This window comes from Kogia breviceps, chromosome 12 (assembly GCF_026419965.1).
Source record: "Kogia breviceps isolate mKogBre1 chromosome 12, mKogBre1 haplotype 1, whole genome shotgun sequence".
In the NCBI taxonomy this organism is placed as follows: Eukaryota; Metazoa; Chordata; class Mammalia; order Artiodactyla; family Physeteridae; genus Kogia; species Kogia breviceps.
This window is the reverse complement of record NC_081321.1, coordinates 10448692-10473783: the sequence shown is the minus strand read 5'-3', so window position 1 is coordinate 10473783 and position 25092 is coordinate 10448692. Positions and strand designations below refer to the sequence as shown.

At 41.4% G+C, this 25092-nt stretch overlaps 2 protein-coding genes across 6 annotated transcripts in view; one reads left to right on the top strand and one right to left on the bottom strand.

The window, feature by feature from the left end:
• Positions 1-11635, top strand: part of PLBD1 (phospholipase B domain containing 1) — a 68531-nt gene extending 56896 nt beyond the window's left edge. Inside the window, exons 7-11 of the mRNA XM_059082227.2 lie at positions 3550-3750; positions 3859-3999; positions 8346-8531; positions 9209-9315; positions 11363-11635. Coding sequence (XP_058938210.1) covers positions 3550-3750; positions 3859-3999; positions 8346-8531; positions 9209-9315; positions 11363-11530 — 803 coding nt within the window. The 3' untranslated portion in view covers positions 11531-11635. The remainder of the gene's footprint in view (positions 1-3549; positions 3751-3858; positions 4000-8345; positions 8532-9208; positions 9316-11362) is intronic.
• Positions 11636-12296: 661 nt separating this feature from the next.
• Positions 12297-25092, bottom strand: part of ATF7IP (activating transcription factor 7 interacting protein) — a 126465-nt gene continuing 113669 nt past the window's right edge. For all 5 annotated transcript variants that reach the window (XM_059082217.2, XM_067008759.1, XM_067008758.1 and 2 more), the window contains 4 exons: positions 22211-22366; positions 19841-20023; positions 18092-18204; positions 12297-16908 (listed from right to left, as the gene is read on the bottom strand). In XM_059082217.2, coding sequence (XP_058938200.1) covers positions 16486-16908; positions 18092-18204; positions 19841-20023; positions 22211-22366 — 875 coding nt within the window. In that variant the 3' untranslated portion in view covers positions 12297-16485. The remainder of the gene's footprint in view (positions 16909-18091; positions 18205-19840; positions 20024-22210; positions 22367-25092) is intronic.

The window sequence follows — 25092 nt, the reverse complement described above, 5'->3', positions numbered from 1 at the left end:
CCCTTAGATGACAGTACTTTTGCCTGTGGAACTCTCAGCATGCTGCTGTGTTGGGCCGAGGAACCTTTGTTGAGTTATGGATGTTTCACCGGTTTTACTGGTCGTAGATTGAAGGGGAGAGACAAAGGGAGTGTCTCACACCATGATGTTGATGTCAGTCTTCCAAATGGGCACGTTTTAAATACATTTGATAGGATAATAAGGGTAAACTTTTCTGTGTTGTACTAAGCAATAGATCTAAATGGAATCAGAGGAAAGTGGCCATTGTTAATGTTTACGATTCAAGTGGTTACGTATTTTTAAAGCCCTGAAAGATACTTTTATTAACTGTAAGGGTTCTTTTGTTTCTGAATTAAATTTAGCAAGAAGCTTACTATGAAATGTTATTTGCTGGCTGGCTTTCATACTGAAGTGTTTCACTTTACCCTGATCTAAAATAGTGTGCCTTCCAAAGCTACTAGTGACAGGTACGAGCAAGAATACAACTTTACATAGTCAAGGAACATTTGTTTCTCCTATAATGCACTGTTTCAGGACTTTGTCCTCTCTCTGGGCCTTTTCCTTTTTTAAATCTTAAACTCTAACCTGTAGAATTAAACTCCTTGACTAAAGTTTTCTGTAAGACAATTTATCTTCTTTGTTCCAGAAGTTTCGGTGGCCTACATTTTTTTTGTCTTCAACAAACAGTCTTGCTCTTGAATGAAAGACTTCTCCTTTCATGTTAGTATTAGTCACTCACACATATTAAAGAACGCCTGCCCTCTTGTGTCCATGGAGACTACAGTAAGGAGTGAATTAGCAAGTTTATGAAGCCGGAAATACAGAGTTCTAGCCTATGGAGATTTTCTACCAGAGTTTGCTCAAGGCTGCCAAGTACGGTTGTACAGTTCAAACACTGCAGAACAACCTCAGCCCAAGAGCTGAATGAACAGTCATCGAGGGACTTCCCTGGTGGCGCAGTGGTTAAGAATCCGCCTGCCAATGCAGGGCACGTGGGTTCGAGCCCTGGCCCGGAAAGATCCCACATGCCGCGGAGCAAGTAAGCCCGTGCCCCACAACTACTGAGTCCACACTCTAGAGCCCGCGAGCCACAAGTTCTGAAGCCCTGGCGCCTAGAGCCCACGCTCCACAACAAGAGAAGCCACTGCAATGAGAAGCCCGCACACCGCAACGAAGAGTAGCCCCCGCTCGCCGCAACTAGAGAAAAGCCCGCGCGCAGCAGTGAAACCCAACGCAGTCTAAATAAATTAATTAAATTTAAAAAAAAATAACAGCCATTGAAATTCATCTCGTACTTTGCTTGTCAATCACGCCTCCTACGTCTTAGGCTGTGTCTTCCCAGAGGAGTTGCCCATTAAGATTGCATTCAAGGCTGCCATCCCCTCACCAAGCTTCGCACCGCCCGAAGTGTGTATCCTTCTGTCATTTATGCAGATCTCCGTGTTGGCTAAGGACACAGCCTCGTGGAGGCTCATTGTGAGTTAGTTGTACACTGCTCTCATCATGTAACTTTCCTACTCAGAAATTTCCAGGAATTAAAATTCAAAATTGGAGGTGAATGACATCACCTGGTCCCAGGTTAGAGGAAGGGAGTAAGGAACAGGGAGGCAAGAGGAGAAGTGCTAAATCTGTTGGTGGCCATGCAGGGAAGTAAAATGCCGGCCTTCTGACTCCCAGCATATACGCTCTGAAGTCTTAGGCGATCCCGTTATTTTACCCCACCCCACCTATCCCTGTCAGGCCTAGAGTAAATGCACAATAGCTTGTTTGTTGAGTGAATGAATGACTGACTGTCTTTGCCCCGCTCCCAGAACACACACTCTCCTGTGCTACATCTCCTGCTGCTGTGCACCTTCCCTCATATTATTGTCCCCACCTGTGAAGCTCACTGCTCTCTACCTGGTCGACACTTACACAGGCTTCAGGACTCAGATGCACTTCCTCCATGAAGCTCTCCTCTTCGAGCCTTCGTTAAGCCAGAAGAGGGAGCGCCATGGAGGCTGAGCATAGGTGTTCAGACTTAGCGGAAGAGCCCTGGACTGGATCAAGGACCTGCATTCCAGGCCCAGGTCGGCCGGGAGCTGGCTCTGTGATCCTGGAGAGACCCCATCACCTCTCCTCTCGGAGCGCCACTCTGCTCTTTCTGGTTGTAAAGCGTCAGACAATATTGCTGTTGCTCAGTGCGTGGCATGCAGAGTTCTAGTGACGTGACATCAGGGAGCTTCTGAAAATGTATTTTTTTGCATGTTAATAGAAATGTATTTGCTTAAATGTACTGGTTTTGGCGGGGGGGGGGGGAACCAAAAAGATTAGACCCATGGTTCCTTGGATGTTATTTTATGTGATAAGGCTAAGTACTTTAAGTTCGAAAAGAGAGTTCATGTAAGGAAAAATATTAAGTAAAGCATAATATAAGTAGTAATCAGACATGGCAAAAATAATAAAGTAGTATAAAAATGGTGGGAGTTTGCAAAGCCCTGGAGGAGCTCACCACCCTGGTTCCCTTGAACTCTCCCTGGGCTCTTCTCTGACCTTAATGTAGCACCACCAGTTTGTCCATCACTGTTAGTTACTGACGACAGTATAGCCTCTCTCATTGTTACAGCTGTGTCTGATACTCCTTGATCTCTACCACACACATCACAATATAAATCACAAAATAGGCCTTTAAAAAAGACTTGTGGGCTTCCCTGGTGGCGCAGTGGTTAAGAATCTGCCTGCCAATGCACGGGACACGGGTTCGAGCCCTGGTCCGGGAAGATCCCACATGCCGCGGAGCAACTAAGCCCATGCGCCACAGCTACTGAGCCTGCACGCCATAACTACTGAAGCCCGCGTGCCTAGAGCCCGTGCTCCACAAGAGAAGCCATGACAATGAGAAGCCCGCGCACGACAACGAAGAGTAGCCCCCGCTCGCCGCAACTAAAGAAAGCCCGCGCACAGCAACGAAGACCCAACATAGCGAAAAATAAACACAAACAAATAAATAAATTTATTTTTAAAAAAGACTTGTGCCTCCGCTGATTTTCCAACATTTGTAAAACACATTGACCCAGAGTGTCAAAACCATGTTCACTTTTATACATGTAGATACTTTTTCTTCTTAAAAAAATTATGTAGACTCATTACATAAAATTTGGAAAATACAGAAAAGGAGAAAGAAAGAAGGCATCCGTATTCTTACTATCCAACAATGGATCCTGCTAATATCTCCCCCTAATTAAAAGTTCTCCTGGAAGATCCTAGCAAGTGAGGATCTACTCTGTTCGTCATTTTGGAAACTTGGAATAGTCCCGATTTAATGCATTCTTGTCACCCCAAATCATAAAGTCAAACATTTTCAATGGCAAACCCAGGGATGGAGGTCCACTGGCACCTTCAGAAACGGCAGTTGAGTAACTGCCACAGAGGGGAACCAAAGCTGGGAGAGGATAATAATAATAACGGACACTGCAAAATGCATTGTGTACACAAAGCTCTGTGCTAACACTGACGGCTCAATATTTTGCATGTGTGTTATGCTGATTTGTATATTCATGTTTCCTGTAGGGTTTCTGGAGTCTGTGGACGACTTTTACCTTCTCAGCAGTGGTTTGGTATTGCTGCAGACCACAAACAGCGTGTATAACAAAACCCTACTGCAGCACCTGGTACCCCAGTCTCTCCTGGCCTGGCAAAGAGTCCGGGTGGCCAATATGATGGCAAACGGAGGCAAGCAGTGGGCAGAGGTCTTCTCAAAATACAACTCTGGTAAGTGGCCCTGCAGAATAACTTTTAGGCACGTACATAACGTTTAGATCTGGAGTTAACCAGTGAAGCCATACCCACGCCCTGTCTTCATGTCTCCCGATATTTCAGGCACTTACAACAATCAGTACATGGTCCTGGACCTGAAGAAGGTAAATCTGAACCACAGCCTTGATAAAGGCACTCTGTACATCGTGGAGCAAATTCCTACATATGTAGAATATTCTGATCAAACCGATGTTCTGCGGACAGGTATTTTCTTCATGCTAGAAGTCTGGAAGCCTGACGTGCGTGTGTGTGTGACGGGTAGTATGTGGCGTGTGAATGTATGATGCGGGGAGCATACGGTGGGGAAGGAAGGAGGGGAATGCCATTGCTAGTCACACAGGGAAAGAATGACCAGGTTCAGCACAACGTGTAAAACCTGCGCCTCAAACTCTTACGTGACAGCATAGTCTGCTCTTACGCGTAGACTGGGACAAAGCCAGGCATATTCACAATCTTATGACTACTTATGGTTCCAATGTTACCTTCTCTCCTGGGTCCCCAAGTAAAACTTTTAGTTCAGCAACTATTTACGGGAGTGCTACTCCGGCCCAGGGACTAGAAACGCGTGGATGTAGAATCCCCAGCACCCAGTCTGATAGGGAAGCAAGGCACCTAAAGAAGCTCTTAGAACCCAGAAAGCAAACAGCAGTGATGAGCCCTGGTGTAGCAAACCTGGTGGTGAGGCTGTCAGTGGGAAGGGATGAGAGAAGTCGGTTCTGGAGGGCAAGGTCACAGCCCAGACGTTGGAAGTACTGGTTTTGGAGTCCCATTGCCTTGATTTGACTATCTGTTCCTCAAATTCTTATCCACTCTCTCCAAGCCTCACTTTCTTCATCTGTAAAACCTGACAGTAATGGTACAGGTCCCTAGTCACTTATTTGTAATTACAAAGTCTCAAAATTCTAAAAGTCCTTTGTTCCTTTGTTTTTTGTCCTAGCTCACTTGTGGTAGCAAAACATGACCTGATCTGAACTCACTCGATAGCAAAAAACTAACTTGAACTATTTATAGTCTCTATTTATTTCCTCTCCTCTGGAGAGAATTTATACATCAGGCTACAGAGCTATCAATGTCTTTGATTATGAGGGGCTCCCCCCAGAGACTGCACCATCACCTGTAATTTACACACCATTGCTGTTCTAAAATCTGGAAAACCCTGAATTCTGAAACACCTCTGGCCCCCAAGGGTTTTGTGATGTGGGAGTGTGGACCTTTGCGATTTCACAGGGTTGCCCCGATAATTAACTGAGGTCATTTTTGTCAGTTCTTGAACACACTGCTGACACTTAGCAAGTACTAACATCTTGCATTGAACATAGAGCCCAGCACACGTAAGAAGTCCTCACTGAATATTTGTTAAATAAGTGAAAGAGAAGATGAACGTCTGCGTGGAGGTTTACAGGCTAGAAAGGAGCTCAGCAATTTGACAAGGGGACAAGGTCAAACAAATAGAGGCATGAAGACCGTGGTGTGAAGGAGAAACTATTAGCCCAAGACAGCTAGAGAGAAGGCTGCGACCACAGAAGATAGATAGTCAGGGGCAGATACAGCCTTTGGATCCTGCTGAGCCGTCAGTTTAGCCTTTACAGAAAGCCCAGAGATAAACCCATGAACCTATGGTCACCTAATCTATGACAAAGGAGGCAAGGATATAAAATGGAGAAAAGACACTCTCTTCAATAAGTGGTGCTGGGAAAACTGGACAGCTACGTGTAAAAGAATGAAATTAGAACACTCCCTAACACCACACACAAAAATAAATTCAAAATGGATTAAAGACCTAAATGTAAGACTGGACACTATAAAACTCTTAGAGGAAAACACAGGCAGAACACTCTTTGACATAAATCGCAGCAAGATCTTTATTGACCCACCTACTAGAGTAACGGAAATAAAAACAAAAATAAACAAATGGCATCTAATTAAACTTAAAAGCTTTTGCACAGCAAAGGAAACCATAAGCAAAACAAAAAAACAGCCCTCAGAACGGGAGAAAATATTTGCAAACGAAGCAACCGACAAGGGATTAATTTCCAGAATATACAAACAGCTCATGCAGCTCAATATAAAAAAAAAAATAACCCAATCAAAAAATAGGCAGAAGACCTAAATAGATATTTCTCCAAAGAAAACATACAGATGGCCAAAAAAAGCACGTGAAAAAATGCCCAACATTACTATTAGAGAAATGCAAATCAAAACTATAACGAGGTATCAGCTCACACCGGTCAGAATGTCCAACATCAAAAACTCTAGAAACAATAAATGCTGGAGAGGGCGTGGAGAAAAGGGAACCCTCTTGCACTGCTGGTGGGAATGTAAATTGGTGCAGCCACTACGGAGAACAGTATGGAGGTTCCTTAAAAAACTAAAAATTAGCCTTCATCCTTTAGAAAACTGGAGTCTTTGAAAAGGGAGAACAGACAGGTCAGAGAGCAGACGAGGAGAATTAGGAAACTGTTGCAATAGATCAGCTGAGACACGAGAAGGAACAGAACCAAGATGAGGTATGGACCCTGGGGTCAGGGCTGGTCCTTCACTTCCCAGGTCCAAGAATCCATTTTGTAACGACACCCAGAGGGAACCGCCTCACTCCAGGGTGGCTCCTGCCAGCTAAATGCATATAATGTGCATAAAACAGAATTAATTAAGGTGGAAAATTCAATTGCCAAGAAGATCAGATGCTACCAAGTAGCGAACCTGCCTCCTCTTCTTGTTGGAAAATCCACCTGGGAAGTCAGATCATTAGGTGGTTACTTGGTTGGCATCGCAGTTCAAAACTGAGAGCCGAGCTGTCTGACTTGGTCCTAAGAGCCTCATAATAATAGGCAGCCGCCGATTATATGATGGTAGATTCAGGTTCTTTGCAATCCCAGTCCTAGATCCCACGAAGAAATCTACCCTGGGACTAAAACAAGTTGATGCTGATCTGTCTGTAGGTTGTTTTGTTTTGTTTTGTTTTGTTTTCCCCCAGAGGCAAGAAGAACACAGTTAAATTCATTGAGTGTCTACTATATACTTGACATACCTTTTACTTATATTCTTTTGTTTGACCTTCATAACATATTTCCAGATAAGTAGTATTGTCACCATCTTACTGTAAGGGAAGAAAGGCTCAGAAAGAAACATGTGATTTTCCTAAATAATTAAGCGATATCATATAGCCATTTAAAAAAAAAAAAAAAAGTCCCGCAGACCTCCTAGTATTTGGAAGCAGCTGTGATATGTCGATAGAAGCCCTGGGTGTTTTTAGTCAGAAGGAAGGCATTCGACCCCTCTGAACCTGTTTCTTCCTTTAGAAGGAGGGATGTAATATTTATACATCAGCAGGTGGTTGTGATATTGTACAAGATACTCTATTTTAAATCCTTTTTTAATCATGAAGCTTTATGAAAATGTGAAGTATAAAGCAGCCATCTCTATTATTCATTTGAGCTATTCACATGGAGAACTGTAATTCTAAAAGTTAACATTCATCTAGTGCTGACCAAGCACCAGACCCTGTTGTAAGCTGCTCCATCTGTTTGAGCTCATTTAATGCTCACAATGATCCTTACATAAGGTAAGTAACTATCATTGTTCACATTTTATAGATGAAGACACTGAGGCACAGAGAGGTTAAAAAATTCGTGTAAGGTCACACACCTAATAAGGGCAGGACCAGGCTTAAGATGCAGGCAGTCTACCTCCCAAGTTGTATAACCTAGGTATACTGCAATAATACATGTGACTTTTAGCCTGCGCTTTCAATGTTGTCTTTATCTCACTTCTTCCTGATGCTGGCTCTGTGCCCCAGGATCAGCAAGGTTGAATGTCTCGTCATTTGTTTTCTCTTAATAACTTCGCCCCCAGTAGAGGATCCTATAAAACAGTAAGAAGGGAAAAAGGCAGACAAGGGCTAAGAGAATATGGGAGTGGGAATTAATCCCTGAATGGTGAAGGTTGACTGACTGTCCTATAGGCAATGCCCTAGGCCACTGTAATCTGAGCTGTTCCTGAAATGTTGATTTTACTAAAAGTGTGTCACGTGTTGGACGCCTAGTGACGTTGGCATACTGTGAAGCTTTGAATGCAGCTGAGCCTTTATGAATGTTTAGCGTCAGAGGAGTTAAATGCCTACTGGAACCTTAAAGACCATCTCCATTCCCCTCACATTATGAACTCTTCCTTTCCCCCCTCCTGCTAAAAAAAGGGGTTGGGGGAATGAGGTTAACTGCCTACTGGTCTAGCTATTCAACCCTGAGCCTAGAATTCAGATTATCTTCTGCTTACTAGATTGCTTTAAGAATTTGGGGTGAAAAACCAAAGAATCCTGATGCTGTTCTTCCCCTGATGGAACAATCTAGAGGTTACCAAGTCTGTAAATTTCAAAGGATCTGTTTGATTGCCAGGGTTCAGAGTCATTATTTTCTACGTAGTATCATTTTGTAATTACACAGCTGCGCCAATTTTCAAAAGAAAGTACCACGAATAACATTTCTTTTGTTTCCTCTCTCTTCTGTCTTCCTCCCTGTCCATCCCACCCTTCCCTCCCTTCCATTCCAAATTAGGATACTGGCCCTCCTACAACATTCCTTTCCATGAAAATATCTACAACTGGAGTGGCTATCCAATGTTGGTTAAGAAGCTGGGTTTGGACTACTCTTATGATCTGGCTTCACGAGCCAAAATCTTCCGGCGTGACCAAGGGAAAGTGACCGATATGGAATCCATGAAATATATCATGCGCTACAACAGTACGTAGCACATTTCTCAAGAAGCATTCTTCAAAACTCCTTTTCTTCCCCATGGATAAAGAATCCATGTAATTTTATCATCTCTGTACTAGAAGGAATTGTAAGAAGTTATTGAATTATTTAGTATTCAGTTGATACTGTGCATATTATATACACAACAAATAGAATTTTGTCCTCTTTTATAAAAATGATAGGGAAGAAGATTCTACATATTTTTTTAACCGAAAAAGTTATATGTAAAACACAGAAGAAAGAACCCACGTAGGGTACTTTTTTTACCCTACCGTCCCAAACACAGATTTCCTTCCAAGGAGAAAAGCAGCTGCTAAAACAACAATTATTCATAAACACTTTATTTTTGACGAACAGTATCGAGTCAGATTTGTATTTATTTTGTTAAAAAAATGTACGTACATTTGTCCTCTGTTAACCTCTCTTGCATCCATTCTTCACCGTGCAAGGTTCTTGAGACCAGGCTGAGCCTGGAGCAGGGGACTTGCGGTTGCCTCTTCCCAGTGCAAGTCGGAGGTGACTTCTGTATATGGGAGCAGGCTGGGCCGAGGAGGCCTCTGGGATATACTCTCTGACCATTTAGGCTTTAACAGGCCCAGTTTACTGTGGCTGAGTGGATCTCAGAATGGTCAGTGCTCACTCTTTGCCCCGTCACTGTTTCCTAGATTACCAGAACGATACTTACAGTAAGGGTGATCCCTGCAATACCATCTGCTGCCGGGAGGACCTGAACTCCTTTAATCCAAGTCCTGGAGGTTGCTATGACACCAAGGTAACACGCTATTGGTTGGTTGGTTGGTTGGTTGGTTTTTTTTTTAACTTTTTGTTTTATACTGGAGTATATAGCCAATTAACAATGTTGTGATGGTTTCAGGAGCACAGCAAAGGGACTCAGCCATACATAACATGTATCCATTCTCCCCCAAACTCCCCTCCCATCCAGTCGCTATTGGTTTTTTAATTTAATTTCCACCAGTACCTAAGCCTTTTCAGAGGCAGAGCTGCAGAGGTTTTTATGGCATAAAACATAATAATGTCTCTAAACACAAACTCAATTCAGGAATCAGCTTTTTCAGAGATTCTGGTGGTAGGTCCTATTGCCTAACTTCCAGTTCCTGCCTGGCCACTCAGCTGTAAATCACATCATCTTTCTTAGGCTTCTGTTTCCTCATCTGAAAAATGGAAATTAAGAGTTCTTGCCTCAAGGGTTGTTGTGAAGAATCAACATTTAATAGCTACAAAACGTTCACAGCAGTACTTAGTGGGTTATTTGTAAATGTACACAATCATGATGACGATGACGGTGATATTGTGGAGGTTTTATGTTTTACCAGCCCGGCCCAAAGTCCAGAGACCATATTGAGCGCAGTGTGATTTCACGTTAAACAGGAATTGAATGTAGTTGAAGGAACAAGTATTGGACGGGACGCTCAAGCAATAGAGAGTGTTCGCGGTACTCGAATTGTTCAGTGCTGTCACGTGTCTCACGATGTAGGTAATGAAGAGTTTGCAGCGGGGCTGAAGCCCGCTCACAGAGGCTTGTGAGAACCAGTTGTTAAAATAGTTGACACCATGTTGACAGCTTGACATGGTGGAATATTTGCATCATGGAAGTCAGCACACACTACAGATTGGGATCTTTTTCCCTCAGAGAGCGAGTTAGTTCAGAATTTACCAGCACACTACTGGCTGCGGGATGTCCAAGGTTGTGAGTTAGCCCTCTAGTTAGTGGACGGAATCATTCTACCACATCCTTTTGCACTTTTGGCTTGGGCGTGTGTCTTTTCATTTGCATCTCCAGTCCTCAATTCTAGAAGAAATCTGTTACAAGCGGAGTTAACTGTTCTATCTGAAGCTCTGATAACTGTAAGAATGCCAACCCCCCCCCCCATACATTATTTTTTCTATCAGCTTAAGGTCTAAACAGAATATGCTTTAGAATAGTTTGAGCCAAGCTTTAGCCTTAATGACTCTCAAAATGTTGCGTAAGAAAAATTTAGTGGATGTAGCGAGCCTGGCACACGTGAAGCCCCAGTGAATGCTTTTGCATTTATTTCTTTTTAATGGTATTTGCAAACATTCAGTAAAGTGTGTGAAAAGTGTTATATCCATTCCAGAACACACAAAGAGAATTACTTGAACTGGGGAGAACCCAAGCCAAGCTTCCATCTGCCAAATTTTACTTTTGTCAGGAGACAAAGAGCCTGCCAATTTTTCATCAAAAGTCTCTGTTGAAGCATATACTTTAAAAATATCATTTTTCTTGAGCCATTTTGAATATGAGGTAAATCGGAAGTCATGAGACATTTCCTGCTTTTCCCTCTAAGCTTAAGATCTGCTGCCAACCCAATGTTCAAGTGTTTTTAAGAACCACGGACCTCACTTTTTATCGAGTTCCTTCTACTCTAATACTCGTCAGTGCCCTGATTAATAACAACTTTTACTGAGGAATTAATCTATTCTAGGCACTGCTTCAAGTATTTGCTCTCATTAATCCTTATGACAACTCTTCTATGAAGCAGAGTTCTTTACAAATGAGAAAACGGAGTCAAAATACGTTTTGGACCTAGAATTCCGAACATGAGTAACCTGATTCCAGATCTCACACTTTGGGTGGTTAATTTAACACACTTCTACTCGTCAGTGCACATTTCAATGCCAGAGGGATACAGAAGAGCATTATTGTGGAAGCGTGTTAAGATTTTACTTTAAGAGGAGCTAATATTGTGACTTTGGGCAAAGAGCGGGAACTGCAACAGGGATGTCGTCTAGCTTTTTCCCAATGGTTTCCTAAAATGTCCCCTCTTCTCTCTTTGCAGGTGGCAGATATCTACCTGGCATCCGAGTACACAGCCTATGCCATTAGCGGGCCCACAGTGCAAGGTGGCCTCCCTGTTTTTCACTGGAGCCGTTTCAACAAAACTCTCCATGAGGGCATGCCAGAGGCCTACAACTTTGATTTTATTACCATGAAACCAATTCTGTAACTTGACATAAAATGGAGGGAGATGAGATACCAAGGGCACTATTTTAACTACGTTTTCCCATTCAGAATCAGTCTTAATAAAATATATTCAATCCTGTCTATATCACTTTCATTTTTCACTGCCAATTTTGTCATTTTTAAAACAAGCATTTACTATAGGGTGGAGCACTGTAGAAGAAAACATTACATATGATAAATGACAATACCGTTGTAGCACACAAGTGTATACACAAGAAAGTATGGTAGAAATTGCTCCCTCACTCACCGCAATCCAGTCTCTGCTTTTAAGCCTGGCCCCGCAGACCACACCTCCCAGGCTCCCTTGGGCAGCTGTGCCACGTGGCAGAGTTCTTGCGAGTGGACTCTTCCCAAGCTCTTTCCCCTTCTCCCAGCCGGAGGTGCTTAATGACAAAGCCCTAGGGGGTGGTGGGACCTCCAATAGGAATACTCCAATAGTGTTCTTTTTCTGGTCATTAAGAAGCAACAAATGAGTCTTTTTCTGGCGCAGGATAGGCACATAATATAGCAAACTTCAATGTTGTCTCCCATTAGTTAAAAGCATCATATCTAGGAGCAACTCTGCATAACAAACTTTTCTTTCAAAGCTGGAGAACTGTATGTGGTTTGAGTACCGTGGTGCTGTCAAGTCAAGTTAAACGAACCATACTGAACAGTGTAACAGTGACTCTTAACAAGGTGAAAGACTCCCAAAAGAAAAAAAAAAAAAACACAAGGGCTGAGAATAATCAGAAGGAATCAGAGTACACAGGATGTTAAAAACCCAGTAGTTTATTTCAAAGTATAAATTTCAGGCTTGCTGAACAAAATCCCACTACAGTTAACACTTATACAGACAACACTCTACTGTACATTTAAAAAAGAAAAACCCCACAAAAACCTTCAAAACCTAATAAAAATAGGGCAACTTGCTATAGCCCAGTTTCTATTAGACATTAGGAAGGTCTTACATTGTCTTACTATTTACACTTTCAACTGCAATAAAGAAAAGTCAGGATGCAAGTTTACTACAAAGGAATTATTTTTATATTTCATTTTGAAATGGTTGATAAAACACTAAAGCCAGAATTTCTCAAAAGGTGTTTGATTGCCCAGTTACCGTATTTACAAACAAAATTTTTTTTAAAAGATGGCAATTAAATATAAATGATGGGTATTAACTGACTCTACATATAAAAAAAAATGAAAAACTTATTTAGCATGATAAAGTAATTTGACCAGAAGACAAAGCATGTGTTTGTATCATCCTATTCCTCCCCACTGGCTGGCTCAAGGGGAATAAGTTTTAGGAATTGGATAAACCTGCCGCACTAACAAAACACCTTATAGGAATTGTTCTAATCCTTTTTTTTTTTTTTTTTGTCCCAAAATTTAAAAAAAGGGGAGGGGGCATCATTTGCCCAGTGAATAGTAAGGCAGGCAGAATCATACATTGGTTTTAGATAGAGTTATTTTCAACAATCTAATACTGGGACATGGTTTTTCTGGAAATTAAAATAAAACAGGCCAATGATAAAGCTAAAGTAATGAAAAAATCATAGGATACTGAAATAGCCCAAGAAGGAAAGTCCCGGAGAACACTTGGAAGCGTTTGCCGTAAACTACTGTGCTAAGATCACAGTGTGTAACAGTGAGAGAGGAGGATACCACAGGCATTATTTCGTTAATTTTGTACAGTACTGGAAAATTCACAGGACAAAAGTGTATGCAGTATTAACACCTTGCTGCATAAATGATCATTTTGAAAATGTAAGCAAAAGAGCAAACAAAAATAAAAACTACGTTAACACTTAATCCAATACAGCAAGAGAACTGTATGGTGCGGCCCGCCTCAGGAGTTCTGCTGACAGATGGTCCTAAGATTCCAAGCTCCTTGCGTTAGGTCATTTTTTTCAATTAAACCTTTCATTTACTATCTGGCAACGGGGGTCAGGAGAGTGGGGAACACCTCTCTGAGGCAAGCGGTATCCCAATAAACACTCACTTCTCAAGGAAGAAAGCTCTACTCTTCACTTCTCTCATAAACTTCTACTGTGTTATACAGCACACAGTTTTCTGCATATTTTAAAAAGTGAGTCCGGAGAAGCAGAGGGATATAGTTACCTCATAAAGTTACCTGTTAACAACAGATGTCTTTGTATGTAATTTATAAATTTACTGGCAAGAACATAATTTTAAAATGTGAGGCTTACACTTAAAACAGGGTGAAGATTACTCTGACAAAGTGCAAAGTAGAGAGCAACAAACATCACAATTACCTTTAAATGTCATATAAACATTTAATCCTATATTTCAGGTTGAAGTATCAGAAGTTTCCAGGATTTCCAATAAGACAATACTTACACAAGTACTGTCAGGCTAAAAAGGTAGCAAACTTGCATTCCCAAAATGGGATTATCAAGCTAATTTATAACACTCTGTGAAAAGACATTGTGAAATTTAAAAAGGTACCATGGAGTGTGAATTGCTATTAAAAAAATCTGTAACCAGTAGCTATTTCTAGTTGAGTCCTCCATTCTCTGTCCCCAAAGAAACAAACCAAACAAAAAGAAAGCACTCCTCAACATTAAAACCTGCCCCAAATAAAAGCCTAGAGTTCTAGCCTAGCACCCATCAGTAACTCCAATATAGCTGTTGCCTATAAATCCCATGGCAGGCTAAGTGAAGGAGACCATCTTATAATATCTTTTCCCTCAAATAATCACAATTTCTCTTTGTACTTTCCCTCCACCACCTGTAATAAAGAGTTTTATTTTACTGTAGAAAATCTATTTTTAGGGTTATTATTTAAGTATTTTTTTTTCTCTGACACAATATAGGCTAAAATAATATTTTCATTCTACTGGGCTTTCTTCACCTGATTATATAATGCTATGAAAGCTTTAAAAAAAAAAGGATTAGTGAATATAAATAAAAAACGTTCACCAAGGGAACCTTTCTAGGCTAGGTAAGCAAATTATTATCAAGTGACCACAAAACCGGTCAATAAAGAACAATTTTGAACGTGGGCTTTCTATTCTGTAGACAGGAATGATCTTGAACACATAATCGACACTGCAACCATTGCAGGTAAAAACATATATACATGCAGATATAAGATAGGTGCTCACACACATCTAGAAGATCATCAATTTCTCCCTTTAAAATTGTTCATTGGCATGACATTGGCAACTTCTTTACCATCATCATTAGTCCTAGAATGAGTAATGTCTACATAGTTGGTTGGCAAATATGATTAGTGGAAACCTTAATTCTTATTGTGGTCTCATTTTCTGAAAGCAAAAGGAAGATTTTGGATTTACTTTTGGCAATCTGTAGGCTTTCTTCAGCATCAATCAAACTTCACACCCAACATGACAGTACACTGACTGGTAAAAGTCTCTAAAGAGTTTCTTTACAACTAGAATGCTTCCTTATAACAAGCCATCGAAGTTGCAAACAAAGCAGCATTAATATTGAAGCCATAGCTCCCGCCGATAATTCCAGGAAAAATTAATGACTAACTTATTTAAGAAGGTAGGAGTATGAATTCAAATATGATATGGGAAGATGACTTGAAAATTTGTTTCACAAACTCCACAAATTCCTTTCCAAGTATGGCCAACGACATTCACACCCCCCAAATTACACCAGCTCTCCTGTCTTAAGCTATCTACACTCAAACACATACCTGATACCACGTATAGCTGGCACTCAATGAAAATCCATGACCTAAGCTGAACTTGATTAAAACTTTGAAGAAGAACAGAGATGCACAGAAGTTATACCTAATTGTTACATAAAATGACTCCAAAGGATATACTTTAAAATCCTACCCAAAGCTGACTTACGGTAAATCAGACAAAACTTAGCACCATCAAAACAAAGTTAAAAGATTAAGACAGGAAGAATGATAGGAGAATAAAGAAGAAATGGAGCTTTCCCTTTGACAGTTTACTCACTGTATTTTGTGAATTTTACTATTTACTTCCTTTGAAAGAATACTATGCTTTGGGTGATAAGGTAAACTAGATTTGCTTTCATCATCTCTAAAACCTTGCGCAACATAGATACCAAAATATATGTGAAGGAAAATTTTCTTACACAACGTGGTCCAAAAATAAAAAGCATTTATATTCTTGGAAGAAAAGAGCAAGTCAACTTTTTGGAGTTAAATGTAGTGATGTCACTGATGAGACTTTATAAAAGGCTTGGTCTAAAATTTACTTGAGGGAGATGTGCTACGTTTGGTGGAGATAAAGGAGAAATGAGGGTGAAAGGCTGTCAGGGAAGAGTAAATAATAATGGACAAATGGCCCTGTTTACTTTTGTCGTTAATCTTTAAGGCACAAAATAAATGGAAAAACCAGATTAGAAAAGGGAGGGCCCATTGCAGATCTTTTTCATCTAATTGACAACCCAGAAGAGACAAAAGAAAAGATGAACAGACCCTTTCCTGTGTTCAAATTAACCTATTTTAAACTATTTAACCATTTTGCTTTTTATTTTTTCTTTGGGTTCCATTTAGAATCAGTTTAAATCATTTATCTATGAACCTACAGATCTCTGAGAAGCAGAATCATGCCAGATACATACCTCAAATCCTTTGATCTACTTACTTCACACTGGAAGAGAGGTAAATTTGAGAATGAAAGTGGGAGATTCCACTGCAATAAACATATAAATACAGAAAAGCACAAACACCCACACATATACCCCAGCCTCAAAACTAAAGCAAGGTGCACATTTACATTTCAAAACCTTGAAGCTTGAATTGTTCAGGAAAAGATTCTGCTTTATGGGCTGAGTTTATTCTGATTATAAACAAATGTAATGTATATACACATCTGTCCAAGAAATCTTGCACAGTGTGGATTTTACAATGGGTATCATGCACGAGATTAAAGCGAGACCCAAAAGTGGAACTTCTGAAAGAAGAAGAGATAAAGGCTCCAAGGTTTAACTGCTCTGGGAAGAAGAGATCACATCCGTTGACTGAGGATCGCAGAAAGGTCCGAAACGTCCATAAATATCCTTGGCTCGTACTGCAAAGTAGTATTTGCTGCCAGATACAAACTGGGTGAGAGTGCATGCCATGGGCAAGGGAAGCGCCTTGACTTCTCCAATCTTCTTCCACTGGGAGGGCACAGTGGCACTGGGCTCCTCGTGGTAAGCATACAGATGGTAGCTGTCGACAGCGGCACAGCTTCTGTCCACCTCGAGGACGCTCCAGGACAGCACAATGCCGTTTTGACTCTGCACCCGGGCTAACTTCAAGTGTGGCTTCTGAGGCGGTGACGTGCTGGCGGCCTCCGGCGGCAGGCGCTGCGGCTGCGGCGCTTCTGGCAAGGGCGCCGGGTGCACAGGGCGTGAGGGGGGCTCCTAGAGGAGGGAGAGGCACAGCCGTTTGCAATGGCCACAAAGAGAGCCGCCGCTGAAGGCCGAGCGCAGCACCGTAGGGAGCACTGAGAGGGGCTTCACCTCACGCCAAGGGCCCCGGCGGACACCAGGCCCCGTGCCGTTTCCGGCAAAGCTCTAGCTGATGATTTGCAACCGGTCACACCCCGCACGATGAGAGCTAAGGTTCCTCCCACTCTACGTGCGAGGTCTAAAATACTGAGTTTTCCTTGGGAAACAAAAGCCCTTGCTGATGGAACATCATCTTGATAAAAACTGAAATAAGCATCTGCTTCTAACAAAATAATTTATGATTTGATGATCTGGACTACAGATAGTTATTTTAATATAACATAACATTTTTAAATAACATGTGCGGCAGTCTATCATGTAAAATTTGAGTATCAACTCTACTTTCATTTTCCAACTGTTTTTCCATATAAAGACAGCAGCGTATTCTTATAAGTAAGCACATTTAATGCTGAATGTATACTTTGTTCTTGGTCAGTTCTTGGTCGGCGCGAAAAAGGTGACATTTATATTGGACTGTGAAAGATAGAATTTAGAAATGTAGAAATAGTCACGGACCTTTCTGCCGGTAGGAAAAGCATGAGCGAGGGCCTGGGGCCAGGCAAGTGAGGGGATTTATGGGCAAAGACAAGTATTCACTTTGATTTAGATATCGGGTATGTGAAGAAGAACGTACACATTTGGAAAGGTAAGTTAAGGCCAGATGACAAAAATGTATGAGGTATGACCTTGAGCCGGTCACTCAACCCCTCGGTACATTAGCTGCCATACCTATAATAAAGGTATTAAATAAAAACTAAGGTTAGAACGTGAAAAGATACTTTTTAAAATATCTTTTTAATACTCAAAAATGCTCTTTTTAATTTAACCATGAGTTTAAAATGGTCTATTTCACTTTGCATGCCCCAGATGTGGACTCTTTTTACACACTGTTCACCACCACAAGCAAACTCAATAATCCTCAACCATCATTCCCCACAAACATTTGCTCACAATGGTAAGGTCTATTTTCTTCAGTAAACACAGAAGACCTGTCATTTCCTTTCGATATAACCAGTTTAAAGAAAAAAGTGCCAACTGCAATGATATTTGACGGCTTTACAGGTGAGAATTTTGTGAAGCCAAGCACCACACTTACAGTATGCACTTGTGGTGGTCGGTGATGCACTGTGAGCTGAGGTCCTGTTGATCCCAGGGTTAATCCATTGTTTACAACGTATGTAGTTGCTTGAGGCACTCGAACTGTAACACCTATGAAAGAAAATTCAGTGACAAAATTAGAATTCTATTCCAAATTTGGTAGAACACTGAATGGAACATTTAAAGTCAGTAAAGTGATGTTTTTAAAATTCAAAAGGAAAAATATTTCTATTTTTCCTGTAAGTCTATACTCAGCTAAAGTATTATTTGAGCATGAGGATAAAGAAATTCTCACATATGCGAGCTACCAAAATAAAATCTACCTCCGTGAACTTTTCCTCAAGTAGCCACTGAAGGATATATGCTCCCCATGTGAGAGAGAAAATCAAGAAAGAGGAAAACAGGAGACACACACACACAGTGAACAGGAGATCCAGCACAGGAGAGAAATAAATGCAGTCCCTACCAAAAGGACTATAACCAAAAATCGTAGGCAACCCCGGAGGTCGACATGCACAAGGCCCACAGGTCAGCACGGAGCAGCATGACTCTGAAGAGAGAAAACTTGAAGCTATCTGCACAGAGACCTCTGCTGCCTCCAGGACAGGCAAGTTATCCTCGCCTTGTGTGAAGGAGGCTCCTCTTTCTTTCCATGCCCTGCTGATCAGCTGAGGACACTCACTTCATCCAACAGAAAACTCTTCTGACATACATCAGGGCAACAAAAGCAGAAAATTTAGAAGCCACCCACGCCTCAACCACATTCCTGCCGTACATTCAGTACCGCCATGCACCCTGACTGGGGTGGGCCCAGTTTCCCGGAATTCATTCACGACACTGTTGACTGATTTCCCCAGAGAAAGCTCTTGTAAACTTGAGAAAGCTGAAGCCAGAATGTGAACCAAAGACTCTGCTTAGTTTATTTTCTCCTAGAAGCCATCACCTAATAATGGCATTACTGAAGTTTCTTTAAACAGCTGGATTTGCCCTTGCTATTAAATTTTGCAAAACTAAATATTTTTAGTGATAGCTATATAGATTGCAAAACCATACAGAAAAACTGAAAGTAAGTAAGGATGATGGTTACCTCTGATGGAAAGGGAGAGGGATGCAATTCAGGGCGGGCATATAGTAGACTTTTGGATACTGATAAAGCTCTATTTCTTAGGCTGGTGGGGAGTTCATACATGGTTCATTTTGCCATTTTTCTTTAAACTTTAAATATATCTTTTACAGAAACTTGTTTGTATGATATATTTTACTACTGAAAAAATATATATTTTTTTTTCCATTTGTATACACATACATATACATATGGAAATTAACAAGTTACCTTTAACATTTTCCCATCTTTTATTTCTCAGCCACTTCCCATACCTTTAAGACTCTCTCATTGGAGGCTATCCTTTACCATTATCTCCATCTGGGCTGAGTCACAATTGATCATTCCCACTCTAACTAGGCAAGGTGTCTCTTAATAGAGTACAGACCAACATCGAATAGGGTACTGTGATAGTACAGGCCATAAATAATTAAATTGAAGACAATACCTAGAACACATATCATATAATATACAAGCCCAATGTTTCTGGTTAACTCTCCTAAGGGAAGAAAAATGAATTAATAATAGTTTTAACACGATATTTAGCACTTTTTGCTAAATCTAATGTCAATATAAGTGACCCCAACTAAGTGCTAAAGAACTACATGTAACTTGGAGCCCACATACAGGAAAGAAGTCTCTTACTATTTGGGGGATTGACCTGCCGAACAGCAGGAGCCTGCATAACGGTTCCTCGCAGGGGAGCCTGAGCTGGTGGTGCGGGGAGAGTTGTATAAACCACTTGATGGTTTGCAGGAGCTCTTGGTACAGGGAGCCTCGTGGTCACCTGAGTTACTGGACGATGTGTTACATTCACGGTGGTTGGAGCTAATGAAAAGCACAAAAATATATTAAAAATGCAGTAAATTCTATGCTAAGAAAACAGTATTAACTGATAATTAACTTTATACAAAATCTGATTTACTATAATAAAGAGAAATAGAAACAAGCGTCTCCTTCTGTAATCGTGAAAGGTAAGAATGATAGGGCCAATCAAACTTAATATTACTACAATCCAAGCTTCAGAAGAAAAGAGTACCTCAACCGGGTCCAGTGCCCTTCCTACTCTAGTTTAACTAGATAAATAAGCAAGTGAAGATGAAGAAAGGGTTTAGACCTTGAGAGTATGCTCTTATAGGAGTGATTTAAAAGAGTAAATTTTCCCTTCCTCAGTGTTAAATTATTCTTAGCAGAGTGGAACTTTCGGCCCTCCAGGCCTTCTACCGATAGGTATAAATCCAAGAGAGTAACTCTGTGTTCCCACAGTTCAAAAAAACTGGCTATTATAATTGACATTTTCTTCAGATGAGCCAAACTATCTCTTACTCAAAACAATAAAACACCCATTAAAATACAGGCTTCTTCCTTCTCTACTATGGCATTCCTCCTAATTTATGTTCCAGAGAGCATTAACGCCTTGAGTGATAGTAACACATACTTCTCAAAATATGAGTCCTAATGTTCAACTGACAGCATGGAAGTACAGTAATGATTTCAGGAGTTAACAGTTTCTTGTTGATAAATCTCTGAATTCAAATTACATTTTACAAATGACCACATATTAACTATATAATAAAAATCAATAATAAATATACTTTCATATGGAAAAATGGGCTCTATAATAAAATCAATTTGGAGGTAAACACTGGATATAATAAAGACAAAGAGACGGCTTAGTCTTTACATATCCTAACTTTCAACCTGAGTCTTTTGAAAGAGGAAAAAAATAAAGTATACAAGGAGGAATACTTATCTCTTCATCTCTTTATTCCCCATTTTACTATCTATATTGTTCATGGGTTTGCATAATGACATTTCCTTCTCAATTATCTAAATTAGGTGACCGTCATTTTAATTTATTTCACTGGATCAAATTCCATGTGAGCTCAAAGTATACCTTAATGAGGAGAGTGCTTATGTAAGCATTTTGCAGATAAATCTCTTAAGCAACAGGCTATTTTTTGAAGAAGACAACCTGTCTCGATTGGCTTCCAAACAGATTAGGAGATACAGGCGACATCTTGAAAATGTCTGATTTATAGCTTCTTGAGAGGTAGCAGGTAAAATATTAGTGGTTATCTTCTGACAGTAGTGTTAGGCCAGTTAAAACTATCTCTAGTTAAGAATCATTTAAAAATTCTTGTTTGATCAGTCAATTATAACTTCTTGGTTATAATCAGAATGAATCATTACACTCATCCTTTCCAGAGAAACTATATTCATTTCTGCTGTTTACAGTGGCAGATGACAAAGATATATAATTGAACTCTTCTTTATAACTATTCTGTATCAGTGCTGCTACTTAAGACTGTCCACAAAATTAAGTCATACTGCATTCAAAAACATACATTGCCTTCAAAATAACAATGAGGACTATTCTTAATTTTCTGTCTAAGCTTTTTAAAAAATAGTTTATAGTTTTAATAACTTATTACTAACATAATTAGGGTTAAAATCCAGTTCATCTCAAGGGAATGAGAAGACAAGCCACAGACTGGGACAAAATATCTGCAAAAGACATATCTGATAAAGGACTATTATCCAAAACATACAAAGAACTCCTAAAACTCAACAATAAGAAAATGAACAACCCGAATAAAAAGTGGACAAAGAATCTGAACAGACACCTCACTAAAGAAGATAACAGATGGCAAACAAGCACACGAAAAGATACTCAACATAACATGTCATTAGGGAGAGGCAAATCAAATACCAATGAGATTCCACTACACCTATTAGAATGGTGAAAATCTAAAACACCGACAACACCAAACGCTGGATGTGGAGCAACAGTGCCTCACACTCATTGCTGGCAGGAATGCAAAATGGTACAGCCACTCTGGAAGGCAGTGTCTCACAAAACCAAACGTATTCTTCCCGTATGATCCAGCAATCACGCTCATTGGTATTTACCTAAATGAGCTAATTTTCTCTCTAATCTTTCCACTCAATTTCATAGTCATATTTCATTGCAGGCAAAACTAAAGTTTCAGCTTAGTGATTCAGCACATGTACCTGTAGGTAGTAAGTGTATGGTTGTCTGAGATGGTCCACTTGTTGGCACCCCAGATGGCTGAAGAGGCGGTGCTGGCTGGATGGGTTGCAGTGGTCGAGATATAGGCTGAGAAGAGCTCATGGTTGACACAGGAGTGTGATTTATCTTTTTAGGGTCTGTTAATTAAAAGTGACACAATATAATTATTGATAGAAAAATATTAGAAATACAAGTTTATCCTTGCCATTCAGTCACATTTACCCCTAAGAGAACAATTCCTTTGTATTTTAATTAAGTGTACTTTTGCCAATTTGAAAACCAAGTCAGGACACTAGAAGCCCCTTCGCAGGCAGAGACTGCGGGTGGTGCAGGAGGAAGCTTCAGAACTACGGAGGAGAGCGCAGCCACAGGGGTGCGGAGGGCAGAGCGGAGAGATTCCCACAAGGAGGATCGGTGCCGACCAGCACTCACTAGCCTGAGGGGCTTGTCTGCTCACCCGCCGGGGCGGGCGGGGCTGGGAGCTGAGGCTCGGGCTTCAGTCGGATCCCAGAGAGAGGACTGGGGTTGGCGGCATGAACACAGCCTGAAGGAGCTAGTGCGCCACGGCTGGCCAGGAGGGAGTCTGGTTGAAGTCTGAAGCTGCTGAAGAGGCAAGAGACCTTTTCTTCCCTCTTTGCTTCCTGGGCGCGAGGAGAGGGGATTAAGCGCAGCGCTTAAAGGAGCCCCAGAAACGGGCGCGGAGCTGCCGAAGAGACAAGAGACTTTTTCTTGCCTCTTCGTTTCCTGGTGTGAGAGGAGAGGGGTTTAAGCGCGCCGCTTAAAGGAGCTCCAGAGACTGGCGTGGAGCCACGGCTGTCGGCGCGGACACCAGAGACGGGCGTGGGACGCTAGGGCTGCTGCTGCCGCCACCAAGAGGCCTGTGTGAGAGCATAGGTCACTCTCCACACCTCCCCTCCTGGGAGCCCGTGCAGCCCACCACTGCCAGGGTACCGGGATCCAGGGACAGCTTCCCCGGGAGAACACACGGCGCGCCTTGGGCTGGTGCAGCGTCACGCCGGCCTCGGACGTCACGGACTTGCCCCGCATCCGTGCCCCTCCCTCCCCCCGCCTGAGCCACAGCCCCCGAATCAGCTGCTCGTTTAACCCCGTCCTGTCTGAGAGAAGGGCAGACACCCTCGGACGACCTACGTGCAGAGGCGGGGCCAAGTCCAAAGCTGAACCTCAGGAGCTGTGTGAACAAAGAGGAGAGGGGGAGGTCTCTCCCAGCAGCCTCAGAAGCAGTGGATTAAAGCTCCACAATCAACTTGAAGTGCCCTGCATCTGTGGAATACCTGAGTAGACAGCAAATCACCCCCAAATGAGGAGGTGGACGTTGGGAGCAAGATATATTATTATATTCCCCTTTTTCTCTTTTTTAGTGAGTGTGTATGTGTGTGCTGCTGTGTGAGATTTTGTCTGTATAGCTTTGCTTTCACCATTTGTCCTAGGGTTCTGACCAACCTGGTTTTTTTTGTTTTTTGTTTTTTTTCCTTCTTTTATAAAATTTTTTTTCTTAATAATTATTTTTTATTTTAATAACTTTATTTTATCCTACTTTATTTTATCTTCTTCCTTCCTTTCTTCCTTCCTTTCTTCCCCCCTTCCTTCCTTCCTTCCTTTCTTGCTTTCTTCCTTCCTTCATTTCGTCCTTCCTTTCCTTTCTTCCTTCCTTCCTTCCTTTCTTTCCTTTATATTTTTTCTCCCTTTTGTTTTGAGCCATGTGGATTAAAGGCTCTAGGCGCTCCAGCCAGGCGTCAGGGCTGTGTCTCTGAGGTGGAAGAACCAACTTCAGGACACTGGTCCACAAGAGACCTCCCAGCTCCACGCAATATCAAATGGCGAAAATCTCCCGGAGATCTCCATCTCAACACCAAGGCCCAGCTTCACTCGACGACCACCAACGTACAGTGCTGGACAACCTATGCCCAACAAATAGCAAGACAGGACCACAGGCCCATCCATAAGCAGAGAGGCTGCCTAAAATCATAATAAGGCTACCGACATCCCCAAACACACCACCAGACGTGGACCTGCCCACCAGAAAGACAAGATCCAGCCTCATCCACCAGAACAGAGGCACTAGTCCCCCCCCCAACCAGGAAACCTACTCAACCCACTGAACCAACCTTAGCCACTGGGGACAGTCACCAAAAACAACGGGAACTACGAACCTGCAGCCTGCAAAAAGGAGACCCCAAACACAGTAAGATAAGCGAAATGAGAAGACAGAAAAATACACAGCAGATGAAGGAGCAAGATAAAAACACACCAGACCTAACAAATGAAGAGGAAATAGGCAGTCTACCTGAAAAAGAATTCAGAATAATGATAGTAAAGATGATCCAAAATCTTGGAAATAGAATAGACAAATTGCAAGAAACAGTTAACAAGGACCTAGAAGAAATAAAGAGGAAGCAAACAAAGATGAGCAACACAATAAATGAAATTAAAAATACTCTAGATGGGATCAAGAGCAGAATAACTGAGGTAGAAGAACGGATAAGTGACCTGGAAGATAAAATAGTGGAAATAACTACTGCAGAGCAGAATAAAGAAAAAAGAATGAAAAGAACTGAGGACAGTCTCAGAGACATCTGGGACAACATTAAACGCACCAACATTCGAATTATAGGGGTCCCAGAAGAAGAAGAGAAAAAGAAAGGGACTGAGAAAATGTTTGAAGAGATTATAGTTGAAAACTTCCCTAATATAGGAAAGGAAATAGTCAATCAAGTCCAGGAAGCACAGAGAGTCCCATACAGGACAAATCCAAGGAGAAACACGCCAAGACACATAATAATCAAACTGTCAAAAGTTAAATACAAAGAAAACATATTAAAAGCAGCAAGGGAAAAACAACAAA